The sequence below is a fragment of the Nematostella vectensis genome, chromosome 3 (assembly GCF_932526225.1).
Source record: "Nematostella vectensis chromosome 3, jaNemVect1.1, whole genome shotgun sequence".
Lineage (NCBI taxonomy): Eukaryota > Metazoa > Cnidaria > Anthozoa > Actiniaria > Edwardsiidae > Nematostella > Nematostella vectensis.
Genome location: NC_064036.1, coordinates 9,665,150 through 9,679,163, shown reverse-complemented (window position 1 = coordinate 9,679,163; position 14,014 = coordinate 9,665,150). Strand labels below are relative to the sequence as shown.

At 39.9% G+C, this 14,014-nt stretch overlaps 1 protein-coding gene across 5 annotated transcripts; it reads left to right on the top strand.

Moving 5' to 3' along the window:
- Positions 1-375: 375 nt before the first annotated feature.
- Positions 376-12,362, top strand: LOC116618729. 5 transcript variants are annotated; one of them, XR_007307330.1, is made up of 3 exons: positions 376-501; positions 1,722-1,845; positions 2,959-5,877. XR_007307330.1 is itself a non-coding variant. In XM_048725377.1 (3 exons), the coding sequence occupies exon 3, from the start codon at positions 10,836-10,838 to the stop codon at positions 11,844-11,846; it is 1,011 nt and encodes a 336-aa protein (XP_048581334.1). In that variant the 5' UTR covers positions 376-501; positions 1,722-1,845; positions 10,810-10,835; the 3' UTR covers positions 11,847-12,362. The 5 variants fall into 5 exon arrangements, 3 of the variants coding, with proteins under 3 accessions (XP_048581334.1, XP_048581335.1, XP_032238674.1); XR_007307329.1 differs by lacking the exon at positions 2,959-5,877 and adding an exon at positions 1,935-2,454; XM_048725377.1 differs by lacking the exon at positions 2,959-5,877 and adding an exon at positions 10,810-12,362.
- Positions 12,363-14,014: the final 1,652 nt, after the last annotated feature.

The window sequence follows — 14,014 nt, the reverse complement described above, 5'->3', positions numbered from 1 at the left end:
ACTTTTTGGATGAAGAAATGCAACGGTCCGTAGAAACATTTTTAAAAATAAACCCTGATTCCTGCACTTGTCGCATGCCCGGGCGTGTGTCGGCGGCGCGATAAGTTCAAAGGGAAATTGAGCTGTTCGCTGAATCTCGAGGCAGGAGACATTTTGCACAAAGGTTAGGAGAAGGTTAGAGATATTTTATACGCTGAATACAATATTCAACACAAACTGGGAATGCATATTTTTATTTTATTAAGAAATCTCTGACAAAGTATCCTAATTCCCGTGCAGCTTTATTTGTTTGCAGTGGCAATTTTCACAGTAAATAAGTCAATAGTTAAAAAAATCACGTGACCTCTTATGTATAAGGATATTCTGGTTAATCTTTAATTTTGAGTGATCGCGTGCACATGAAAAGCGCTTTCGGATCCATGAATACGTTCGTTGCTTGGTAAATTACTGAGAGTCTCCCAAGCGTTTTGTGAAAGTTTTGATTTTCACAGCTTTGCTCTGGTAAGTGTGCTTGTAATCCTGTGACTTTTACTGTTTGTGGTCTTTTAGTAAGACAGTATAATCGACTATATGTTCGCATATAATCCTAGTATGCCCGAACGGTCTAACATAGACATATAAAACAACGATGGAAATAGCTAAAAGCTAGAGAACAATGAATTAATGTTTTGACTATTATCAACTAACCGCTATAGTTTGTAATTTACATTAGAAACATTCCCATTGCTTGAAATGGCTGTTTTATCAATTTACCATGATCACGTTTCCAAGAAATCACACCTTTTTTCTTATATTGTCACAAAGAAACGTGTGTGGCTGGAGAGCAAGAGGAAGACAGAGGAAAAATAAATAGGACATGGCGAAATATGCCTTGTTTTTCGTAGGAGGAAAAAACTAGGAGCAACCTAGTTATAATGCGCCGATTGAGGAGACTAATAACAGGCTTCACAACCTCTAAGTCAGTCTCCAGTCAATCCCAGTAACTAGCTCGAATATTTTCACGATTGATCTGATTCCAGATTAAGCGGTTTTTCTAACGAACGAATTCCGAACGCGGAATCCCTCAACTGCTCAAACTTTGGAAATACCGCTTATTCTGAATAAATACACATCACAAAGCAATGAGAGTTTATTGTGACCTTTATTCTAGAATATAAGACAATTATAGGACAATTACAGGAGGTGATCAATCGTGAAAATATTCGAGCTAGTTACTGGGATTGACTGGAGACTGACTGAGAGGTTGGTAAGCCTGTGGAATAATCCTGTACTCCCCTATACAACCACATCCTCTTCCTCGCATGGCTAATAAAATAATTCAATGGCGATTTACCTTACACAATTACTAGATATTTCCACACAAATTTTAAAAAGACGATTAATTCCCCATTTTATGTTTGTTTAACATCGATCTTTTCATGTTTAATTTGCGCTTTATGTGAACACGCGACTAAGTCTTCAAGTCACCGCACGACATACATGTCTGTCAAGACAAGGGAACACGCTGTATGTGTTTGAACACGCGACTAAACACAGGACTGTACAGGACTCGTCTTCAAGTCACCGCACGACATATATGTCTGCCAAGACAAGGGAGCACGGCAGAATGTATTCCTACGAGAATAAACGCGTCATATGTGTTTGTTTTGTAAGGAGAGATATCAGTCGCGCTGTTGGGGCTGTAGGGCTCGGATTATGATGTGGATTATGTTTGTCAACAGGGTCTTTGTTCGTATAATGCCAGAATTCTTTCCGAGGATAGAGTTACAGATTCATGAGCTACACGTTCGTTGCTTGGTTTATTACTGTGAAAGGCCGGAGTTTGAATTTCACAGCTTTGCTATGGTAGGTTTGCTTGAAATGGCTGTTTAATCAATTTACCATGAATCATGAATCATCTTTATTTTGCTCATAATTCTGTTTTCTTTACATAGGTATATACTAAAGGATAGAGATCTATAATTTGTTACAAGTAAAATAAATGATAACAAGTTCGAGCAGGGAAGCTAAATAAACTAGTCAGTTATCGAGTTAGCTTCCCTTATCCATAAAAAGTCAGTTTTGAGCAGAAAAAAGAGAAAAAAGAAGAAGAAATTACTGCCCCCCCCCCCAACCAATCCCCACCCACCCTAGGAAAGAAGCTAATCTTATTATCAAGTTACTATGGGAATTATTAGAGAAAAAAACGATATTTACAAAGTTTATAGACTAGATTGACATTGCACAGACAGTAGATGATGTTTGGCGAGTTTTGGAAAAGAAAAGGTGCCTGAGCTCTTGAGAGAAAATGGAAGATCTCTCCAAATATCAGAACCGACAAAAGAAATTGATTGCTTACCTATATTTGTTCGTATTTTGGGTTTGTATAGATTTTGATTTGCTGCGTACCTAGTGTTGTAACTATGTAAGCTGCTGGCATATTGAAAAGTGTAATAAAAAATATCAGGAAGAAGACTTTTGTTCCACGAGTGTATGAATTTTTGGGCATGTAATTTGAAAACATTATCTACAGTCAGAATATCTAGTAAGTTTAGCAATGGTTTGGCATTTGCAGTGTCTTTCCCATAAGTGCGGGCAAAAAAAATTAATCTGACAAAAAGATTTTGTTTTGTTTGCAAACTTTTCAAGTTCGTTTTTTAAGTGCTATCCCATGCTAATATGCCATATGAAATATGTGGATAGACCAGATTGTTATAGATTTGCTTCAATTGTTGGATAGAAAGATAGTGCCTTAATTTAGATATTATTCCTATGTTTCTGGAAATGCGGGAGCGAATAAAAGAAATGTGATTTTCCATGTAAGATGCTCGTCTATTATTACTCCTAGGTATTTAATGTACTTCTTACGTTCCAACAATTGATCAGATCCATCTGAATTTCTAAATCGAATATTAATAGGAGTATCTTTTTTTCTCGATGATTTGATTATCATGTAATTTGTTTTTGCCATATTTATAGAAACCTTATTAACGTGGCACCAGTTTTCCACCTTGGCAAGCTCCGTATTCATCAAATTCTCTAGTGCTATAAGATCGCTGGAAGAGGCGAAAACATTGGTGTCATCTGCGAATATTTTGAAACTTAGCTTGTCAGAGGAATGTGGCAGATCGTTTATGTAGATTAGGAATAGAAGCGGACCTAGTGTACTTCCTTGCGGAATACCACAAAGCATTGTCAGCTCAGAAGACCTGACCCCACCCAAGTCAACATATTGTTTTCTGTCTGTTAGGTAATTAGTAAACCACTTGAGTGTCAATCCCCTTATCCCATAGGCCTCTAATTTATCTAGTAAAATGCCATAGTTAACTGTATCGAAAGCCTTCGAGAAATCTAAAAATACACCACAGGTATACATATTATTGTCGATCGCTTTTCTAAGAGTGTTTATTATTTCGGTTATAGCCAATGAAGTTGAGTAACCTTTCCGAAATCCAAATTGACATTCGTAAAGTATGTTCTGTTTTTCTACATAGTTAATGATTTATGGATAATAATGGTTCTCAAGTACTTGAGTGAAAGTTGACAGAGTTGAAATTGGTCAAAAATTAAACGGATCCGTGATTTCACCACCCTTGTCCACAGGGGTGATTTTAGATATTTTGAGTATATCAGGTACCACACCCTGCTGCAATGATTGATTAAGTATGGTGGTTAAACTGTCACTAATGTGACTAGACACAAGTTTAATACAGCGCCTTGGTACGCCAATTGACGATACTTTAAGGTCCAATCCATATAGTAGGTCGTACACTTCGTGGACAAGAATGGCGCAAAAACTGAAGCTATCACGAAAAGTACGTTTTATGTACTGTTTTGGCTGTTGGGTACTATGTGGAATCTTGTTCGCGAGGTCTTCACCTACATTAATGAAATGCGTATTTAAGTGGTGTCAGTATAACACTTGTTGTTATAGATTAATTTCGTAATTGGCGGTAGACTGGTACTATTTCTCCGGTTTATCAGTAAACCTATTAATTTCCAAGTTGTTTTGTGGTTGCCACTATTCAATTTAAATTGATTCTCAAAGTACACTTTTTTGGCAGCCTCTTTTACACGATTTAATTTGTTGTTGTAGATTTTATAGAATCTAACTTTACTCGAATCGTTACTGAGAAAGTGCGTTATGAAAAATTTTTGCCTTTGTTTTATCGAATTAAGTACTGCCTTAGTAAGCCATGGTTTTGCTTGCTGTTTAATTTGTTTATTGGTTCGTTTACGTAACGGTGCATGTTTATCCGTTAGAGATTGCAGCGCACTGATTACTTTATTAATGCTATCATTAACATCGTCAGTTACAAATTGTTGAAAATCAATTAACCCAAGATCGCTTATAACAAGTCATTGTGAAAATGCGAGAAATCACGGAAGTACTTATTGTCTTTACGCAAGGGAAGTTTATTTGTGACTGTACAAAAAAACAGGCAAATGATCAGTGATACCTGCTAAACATATCCCCGCCTTAGCAATTTTTTGCGGTACATTTGTATAAATATGGTCGATAAGGGTTGCGCTGTGATCGGTAATTCTTGTGGGCTTCGTGATCAATGGCATGAAACCCGAATCAAATAGCATATCTAAATAATCTGTTGTTTGTGTGTCTCTATTGTAGTGTAAAAGGTCTATGTTCGCATCGCTTACAACAAAAGTCTCTTTACCCCTTTTGTTGGAGTTATCTAAAATCTCTTGCAGCATATTATGAAATTTTTCACAATCATACAATGGATGTATATAAAGGCAGCCAATGAGAACGTTCTTTTGTTTGGCCCTTGTTATTTCAATCCAACAAGATTCAATGCCGCCCTCAGCTATTTCTAAATCACGCCTTCTAATGAAATCTAATTCATGCGATATGTAAATCCCGACTCCGCCTGCATTAGTCGGTGAGTTTGTATTCACAAAAACATAACCTGGAATATTAATGTTATAAACATTATTATCTTTAAGTTTTGTTTCTGAAATCGCAATTATGTCCGGAGCACTTTTAACAGTCAAAAGAACATCTTCTAACGACGTTAAGTTCGCCGATAGGCTGCGCATATTCAGATGGATCATAGAAAAGCCGCAGTGCTTGTTTGCATGGAAGAGATTTCCAGAGCGTTTGATTGAATAATATGATCACGTTTCCAAGAAATCACACCTAATATGATCACGTTTCCAAGAAATCACACCTATTTTCTTATGCACTAGTCATTTGAAACCCCCACCCCCAAGGTCCCGGGGAAGTGTGGGGTTAACATAAGGGCTTAGAGCACTTTTGAGCAAGAATCTGTTCTGAGGGGGTGGCGGAATTGACAGTTTTTGACTCTAAGACTTGTCCCCACCATGGGGGCTTAGGGACAAATGAATAACATCACAAATGTACTTTGCAAAAGTCATGTCAGTTGGTTTGAAACTCTTTCTCTTCTGTAGCAAGCAAAAACAAATACAAATGATAACTAACGCCAGATGAAGATAATTTATTTTTCCATTTTTTTGGTAACTATATCTTCATAGTAATTAGTACAAATGTACTCACTAAAATGTTACTGGCTTTGAAAGATAAGCTTATTTCAGATGACTTGTTGTCGGGTAGTTGCCTATAGTTTGCATCCTGAGGTGTAGGGTCATTTGACTGCGGTTTTGTCCCGAGGGGGTGGGGGCTTTTTTCTTTGTTTTGTACAGAGTCAAAGTCTAATCCCCCACCTTTTCCCGGGACCATGGGGGTGGGGGTTTTAATTGACTAGTGCATTATATTGTCACATCTTTCGTCGGCACTTCGTGCCGACACTACGCGTATCCGACATCTTCGGGACGATGATACGAACAAAGACCCTGTTAACAAACATCCAACAGCGCAATTGATGACTTCCACAAAATAAACAAACATGAGGTGTTGCATATCAAAGTGGTTTATTTTCGTAATATCAATCGCGCGTTAAATAGAAACACATTCTGCCGTGCTCCCTTGCTTCAAGCAATGGCGCGAGAGAGGCGTGACAGGTTACTGCTGATAAGGAAAATTCTCCGCGTTAAATAGCGCGTTAAATAGAAACACATTCTGCCGTGCTCCCTTGCTTCAAGCAATGGCGCGAGAGAGGCGTGACAGGTTACTGCTGATAAGGAAAATTCTCCGCGTTAAATAGCGCGTTAAATAGAAACACACTCTGCCGTGCTCCCTTGCTTCAAGCAATGGCGCGAGAGAGGCGTGACAGGTTACTGCTGATAAGGAAAATTCTCCGCGTTAAATAGCGCGTTAAATAGAAACACATTCTGCCGTGCTCCCTTGCTTCAAGCAGTGGCGCGAGAGAGGCGTGACAGGTTACTGCTGATAAGGAAAATTCTCCGCGTTAAATAGCGCGTTAAATAGAAACACATTCTGCCGTGCTCCCTTGCTTCAAGCAATGGCGCGAGAGAGGCGTGACAGGTTACTGCTGATAAGGAAAATTCTCCGCGTTAAATAGCGCGTTAAATAGAAACACATTCTGCCGTGCTCCCTTGCTTCAAGCAATGGCATGAGAGAGGCGTGACAGGTTACTGCTGATAAGGAAAATTCTCCGCGTTAAATAGCGCGTTAAATAGAAACACATTCTGCCGTGCTCCCTTGCTTCAAGCAATGGCATGAGAGAGGCGTGACAGGTTACTGCTGATAAGGAAAATTCTCCGCGTTAAATAGAAACACATTCTGCCGTGCTCCCTTGCTTCAAGCAATGGCATGAGAGAGGCGTGACAGGTTACTGCTGATAAGGAAAATTCTCCGCGTTAAATAGCGCGTTAAATAGAAACACATTCTGCCGTGCTCCCTTGCTTCAAGCAATGGCGCGAGAGAGGCGTGACAGGTTACTGCTGATAAGGAAAATTCTCCGCGTTAAATAGCGCGTTAAATAGAAACACATTCTGCCGTGCTCCCTTGCTTCAAGCAGTGGCGCGAGAGAGGCGTGACAGGTTACTGCTGATAAGGAAAATTCTCCGCGTTAAATAGCGCGTTAAATAGAAACACATTCTGCCGTGCTCCCTTGCTTCAAGCAATGGCGCGAGAGAGGCGTGACAGGTTACTGCTGATAAGGAAAATTCTCTGTGCAAGGTGCATATACACACGGCCCTGTGTTATAATAACCCCTTGATGGCAAGTCTGTTATGTGACAATTGTGTGTTGTTCATGTTTAAATTCATTTTCATAGGGCATTGTTTACTTATTTTGTAAGACACTGAGACGTGTTACCTCGCATGTATCTGTAACGCCACTGCTTGAAGTAAACAGGAAGAAAGGTTCCGGGCTGATATATTTGTAATAGACGTTACTGAATTTCCCTGACAAATTGCCGTCTTGGGGCTAACCATGAGCGCTATTCGTGAGTCCCTATCCAATTCCCTGATTTATTCGAAAAGCGGGATGTCGTTAATACTCACAAGTCTTTTAAGGAGACAGGATGTAATACGACGACGCGCGCACTGACAAACCGGATTATAGCCATAGGCCGGGGTCGCACGTTTCTAGAATTCTGGTGAAATTTCTGGTTTTTAGAAACCCCCTTTTTTTTTCTAAATTGCGGTCACACATAGCATGTCGGCGGCGAGGGAGGTTTAAAGAGAAAGTGAGCCTTTATAAATCATCAATCATGTCCACACTTTCTTTCTTTTTTTATCCTGATATTTTCCAGCGACTAAATACCTAAACTGGACAGGGGGTCAACTCAATAACCTTCCATTTTTTTACCCCCCTGATCGCACTTTATTTCCTTTCATCTTTTTTTCTATCTTATTATCAGATATCTTTCCTTAGTTATGTAATAGATATATATTGTAAATACGACTAGAAGCTAAAATAAAGATTGTATTACCAACATTGCCCGCGACTAGGCAGGTTTTCGAAACCGCGGTGATCGTAGTTACTTATATATCCCTCAGTTATACTAGTATAATACCTCTTCCACAGGGGTTCCTGTAGAAGGAGTAAAGGAAGAGCCGGCAGTAAAGGCCTGTAGTGAAAAAATCAATGTAAAAAATATATTGAAATATTTCAAGCTGTACTCTCCAGTTCTATGCAGAAAATAGGTAATTTCGTTTTTTTTTGTTGACAATCACCCCCTGCCCCTTGCCATTGGTAAATGTAGTACCTGATTAGTAACTGACTAGTTACCAAAAAATTTTAGTAACCACGATCACCGTGGTGTTTTCGAATAATGGAATATTAATTTTTTCGTGTTTTGAGAGAAAGAGAAAGCGCTGAAGGCTCTGGAAACTTAAGGCAACACGGTACAAAAGGCGCAGGGCCCGTGTCGCTCAGAGTAGTCCCGTTAATGGTAATCTCAATAATACTATAAACATGTCTGTTCCTTCCCGCAATGTGCGTTATTTTCGTCCCCAAGGCGGACGTCCACTGGCTCTCGTGAGTACAACCTATGCCACCGATGTGGCCAATCAGGCCATTAGGCCAATGAATGCAACCGACAAAGGTTTGTCAGCAAGCAGTTATTAAATTCCACCACGGGAGTCGGCGGAGGTGTTAAACAGTAATTATTCTGAATACAAACAATCTCAATATCATTTTTGGAATTTTTTTCAAAGAAAGCTTAAAGCAAATGTTAAGTTCTGGCGACAAATTGGTGCTTCTGAATATGTGTTGGATATTATCGATCACGGATATACGAAAAAAAGGTCTATCAAATATGAAGACATGAGAACAGTGCTTCAGATTTTTTCCTCTGGGTGTGTTTTGTTTTGATCTGAAGTCTGCTTATCATCACATAGACATTGTGAGGAGCATACTATATTCCTGGCTTTTTAATGGCCTTCTCCTGAAGGGATTATGAAGTTTTACGTTTTCCGTATTTTGCCGTTTTGCCTTACTTCTAGTCCCTATGTATTTTCTAAGGTTGTTCGTCAGCTAGTTAAATTTTTGAGAAACCAGGGCCATACGATTTTGTTATACTTAGATGATGGCATTGGAGGTTCTTTAGCATTGGAAAGTGCTAAAATATTAAGTCAGATTATAGGACGCGATGTTTTGAGATCGGGGTTTACTGTGAATAGAAGTCTCACTGGTTTCCATCACAATCAGTGACCTTTTTGGGCGTTGTCCTTGACTTTGAATCTGGTACGATTCATAGTACTGAGCGCAGAGTTGCTAAGCTTAAAGCGTGCCTCGAAGAGTGCTTATTGCAGCAAGAGATTAATGGCAAGGATATGATTATTAAGTCCAGCACAGTTGGCATAGTGTATTCTGACGCGAGTGATACAGGATTTGGTGGTTAGTCTGTTCAGTGCGGATAAAGTCTTGTTGCGTGTAAATGGAGCCCATGATGAAATGCATTTAAGCTCTACGCTAAGGGAATTGTTAGTAGTTAAGTATGTGCTAGTTTCATTAGAGCATAAACTTTTAGGATTGTCCATAAGTGGTTTACGGGTAACCAGAACGTTCCTAGAATTATAAATAACGGTAGTAGCAAATATTTTTTACATATAGAAGCTTTGGATATTTTCCATTTCTGCTGAGTAAACAAGATTTCTATAGATATTGATTGGATTCCTAGGTCACAAAATAATTAAGCTGATTTTTTTAGTCGTATCCAGGATTTTGATGATTAGGGTTTATCTCAAGACACTTTTAATGTGATTGATCGGATTTGGGGCCCTCACGCTATTGTCCGCTTCGCGAGCCACCTGAACACGAAATTGTTTAGATTAAGTTCTAGGTATTGGAACCCAGGTCGGGAGGACGTTGATGCATTTGTTCAGGAATGGGCGGGAGAGCATGATTATGTCTCTCCACCTATTTCACTTCTTCCTCGAGTTATTCTCCATATGAGGAATTGAAAGGCATCCGCTACAGTTATCGTTCCCCACTGGCCTGGCCAGTGTTTCCGACCTAAAGTGTCTGCATGGATGGATATTCCAACCGACTGTCATTCATTCATCCCGGGTTCCTGTAATTCCGTTGTTGAAACAGCATGAAACCTAGCATTCAGGATGATTGCTTTAAGAATGAAATGTTGTTGAAATTTTTTTTGTTTGTTTATTCCTTTTTCTTTAACTTTGTTTTACAGTTTTCTTGCTTTGATCTCTTGGCTGGTCGTGCGGTTTTCAGGAGGATAATTAATTTATAAAGGAGGATAATAAATTTAGGAGAGAGCAAGCGTTGTTTTACAGCCTTCCTTTTTCCTATACACTTCCTTTTTTTATACAGAACCTAAATACAAACTTAGGTTCTGTATGAAATACAGAGAGGGCTCGGGCTTGTCATGAACACTAAATAGGCTATTTAGTACTGCTCAAATGTTTCAAGAGCTGAAAACAACGATCGCTTGGGTTTTAAGACAAGAGAAATAGAAATATTACAAGAGGCAATTAAAAAAGGATTTTGCTGATTCGGGAGGCAGGAGACTCCCTTAGGTTAGAATAATTTTTGTTTGTTGTTTATTTTATTAAGAATAAACTGACATAGTATCTTAATTCCCATGAACTTATAAAGTAGTTTTTTTAGTTGAAAAAGAAACATTTGTGCTAGAATTTTGCGCATATTATTATTTTCCTTTACCCAAAGCCATTCACGTTTTAGTATTTTCATTATTTGAAATTGTGTCCAGGCGTTTATCAAAAATTTGCTGAGTAGGGATAAGGGCAATCATTAGTATCATATGAAAAAGGATAGTATTTGACGAACCTTCAATAAAAAATGACCCACTTTTTGGCGGTTAAGAGGGGGCAACCCCCCCCCCCCCCCCCCTCCCCTGTGTAAGCGCCGAATATCCGTAAACAGGGCAGTGATTTGCGCCCAAGGGAAGCGACTGTTTTTGTGTTGTGTATAACTGTTGTTTCTTTATATCTTTCTAGAGTTATTGTACTGTCATCGCTGCGCAATGATCTCTTCGCGGCGCCAAAGCCTGTCCAGGTGTTATTGCTATGTTTTGACTACAGTCTTAGTAGTATATGCGATGATCCAACTATACTTCGAGGCGAATAATCCTGTGCTTATCCGAATGCGACCTGCTTCGCGAAACCACAGCTGTTTTTCTACTGTTACCGCAAAACAAAATTACAACCACCTCTGTTTACAACGCGAGAACTCAACAGTCCGGGTTGGGTGTCGTGGGTTACATATAACACTGTATTGTGATATACAAGAATTATCAGAACCGTGCCAGAAATGGACTTGGGATGTGTCGAACAAAACACTTCGCTACTCGGATCCAATCCCATTACAATCAGGCATTTGTACTGTTCCTATTGTAAACAGTCAAGTTCGTAAAATAATATACCCGAATTCTAGTTATCGGTTACCCGGATGTGACAATGCGAAGAGCTGTGATTGGCCTTATTACGACAAAGCTCTGCACATGCGCATAAACACTGACCCGTGCTGTCGGGAAATACTGATTAACATGACATATCGAATTTGCTTGCTGCTCGATAGGTATAGTATACATCACGTGCTTATAAGCGGAGCTGTGATTGGCTGGTACCGAGACCATTCTTTCCTACCATACGACCATGACATTGATATCATTATTGATATCCAAGACAAGAAGAGGTTTGAAGACCTCGTCAATTCTTCCTTTTCTAAGGAAGGTTTCGAGCTAGAGCCAGTTCGCAAATCTAGCGATTTCTTTTGGGTCTGGCCAAAAGGACGCAAAATTATCGGGCCGGATGTGTGGTATTATTCAACAGATAAAAATGACATCACTATCGGGTACAAAAAATGGCGTCAGCCCGTTGCTTATGTGTTGCCAAGGCAACGAGGTTTCCTTGAGGGATACCAGTTTTGGTTTCCAGCGCAACCCGAAAAGTACTTAGATACAGAATATGGCAAAGGCAAATGGAGAAATGTGCTCCAATGCAAAGTAATGGATGGTAAAACATGTGTAGAGTAAACATCCACTCATGAACGCTTTCGCTTCAGGTAGAACCATATAAGCTCTTTTGGGGGGGGGGGGGGGGTTATTGGGAAATGTTTGGTTCTCGGCCATCGGGAATCCTGTGGTGCGTCAAGGGATGAGGAGCACTGGATCTGCCCGCTCATTTCTTCATACCCTTGCATAGGCTTTCTTGAGTTTGAAAGCAAAACATTTCTAAATAACCCGTAATGAGATACTAGCAGATGTTAAGTAAAAGAAATAGTGCTATACTTAGCAACCTAAGCCAGAATTAGACGTCCCAACCTCTGACTTAACCCTATTCAGACCGGGGGAGGGTCTTTTGATCCATGTAATATGAACGTTTTATACCAAGTTTTGAAAAAACACAATAAAAATTTACATCTATATTTTAGGGGTAGAGGGGTGGTGGTTATTTGTCAATTTTTGACCTTCTCGAAATAGTGCTTGTAGAAATAGCAAAAAAAACATTCATATCCACCTGAAATCATTAATAAAACTTGAAACGAAGATTAAATATTGTCAAAAAGCTTCAGATTTTGCCACCCAGTTTTTATTGATTAAAATAAATAACTTTCATTAAATGCAAGATGGCGGATCCAAGATGGCGGATGCTGATGTCACATAATTAGCTTAAATTCGCTGTGTTTTTTTAAACTAACATCTTAATTTGGCAAAATCCTTTTTATATTCCTCTATTTTAGATAATTTTAAAATTAGAAAAAAAAACTGTCCGAAATCTTTTATAAACCGCAGCTACCCCCTCCCAGAAACTGCCCGAAATCTGCATAAACCCCGCGCTAACCTCCCCCACAAACTGTCCGATATTAAACCGCGCGCTACCCCCTCCCAAAAACTGCCAGAAATCTGCATAAACCTAGCGCTAACCTCCCCCACAAACTGTCCGATATTAAACCGCGCGCTACCCCCTCCCAAAAACTGCCCGAAATCTGCATAAACCTCGCGCTAACCTCCCCCACAAACTGTCCGATATTAAACCGCGCGCTACCCCTCCCAAAAACTGTCCGAAATCTGCATAAACCTCGCGCTAACCTCCCCCACAAACTGTTCGATATTAAACCGCGCGCTACCCCTCCCAGAAACTGTCCGAAATCTGTATAAGCCTCGCGCTAACCTCCCCCACAAACTGCCCGATATTAAACCGCGCGCTACCTCCCCCACAAACTGTCCGATATTAAACCGCGCGCTACCTCCCCCACAAACTGTTCGATATTTAATAGCGCGCACAAACTGTCCGAAATCTAAATATGTCGTGTGCTACCCCCTCCCTCAAAATGTCCGATATTGAACTACGCGGTACCCATAAAATTTCTCAAAGTCCGTTGGTCGGCTTTTTAGAAATTGGCTTTAGCTGTGCAACGTACTTTTATAAAAACGTAGGAAGAAACCACCGAACAGCCTCTATCTGCTGGTGTGCGTCGGACCATGTGGTCTGTGTCGACAGTTGATTAATTAACCCTTTCACTTCTGTGTATTTTTGAGCAAAATTGTAAGAAAAACAGACTGAAAACAAAAACCTCCCCACCTATTTAAAGTCCAACACTACCAGTTAAGTTAAGCTACCGCTGACCCAAGACGGTATGCCTTGAAGTTTCCAACAATGCACTGCGGTGCCTTTTCTATCTAGCGACGGCACTGCTACAGCCTGTTGCTTACAACAGTTTTGCTTGTAATTTGCTTAAAAATTACAGCTTTTTCACATCTGGATAGTGCCTTGGGACATCATAATGTCTATTTGGGCATAATTAATGCTGTGCTTTTGGATGTTTGCACGCTGAGGCTGGTTCAATGGGATAATTCCTTGTCTGGGCTTCACCAAGTGAGAAAGGAATTTCCTAGTGAATGGCCTCATACTCTCCAATGTGGGCCATCTTTGCTACACAACTTTATTCAAAAATTGTTTTCAGGCTTATTCTGGGTTCCTTGGACCTGGAAATGTTTTGTTTGGCTTCGGTGCAAAGAGACTTAAAAAAACGGTTATGATTCTGGGGGAGGAGATTGCCCGCCTGTCTGTCAAGGTGTTTCCAAGACTCCCATGATGCAGTGCAGGCATGTAAAATAGGCTAAATATGGAGGTTCTAGCATTGATTATTGTGACTGATTGCTGTAAAATGGGACCTGACGGAGCACAACAAAGGTATCTA

Bases quoted from the DNA above. Each gene is read 5' to 3' on its own strand.
- LOC116618729 (XM_032382783.2), top strand. From the start codon at position 10,836: ATGATCTCTTCGCGGCGCCAAAGCCTGTCCAGGTGTTATTGCTATGTT.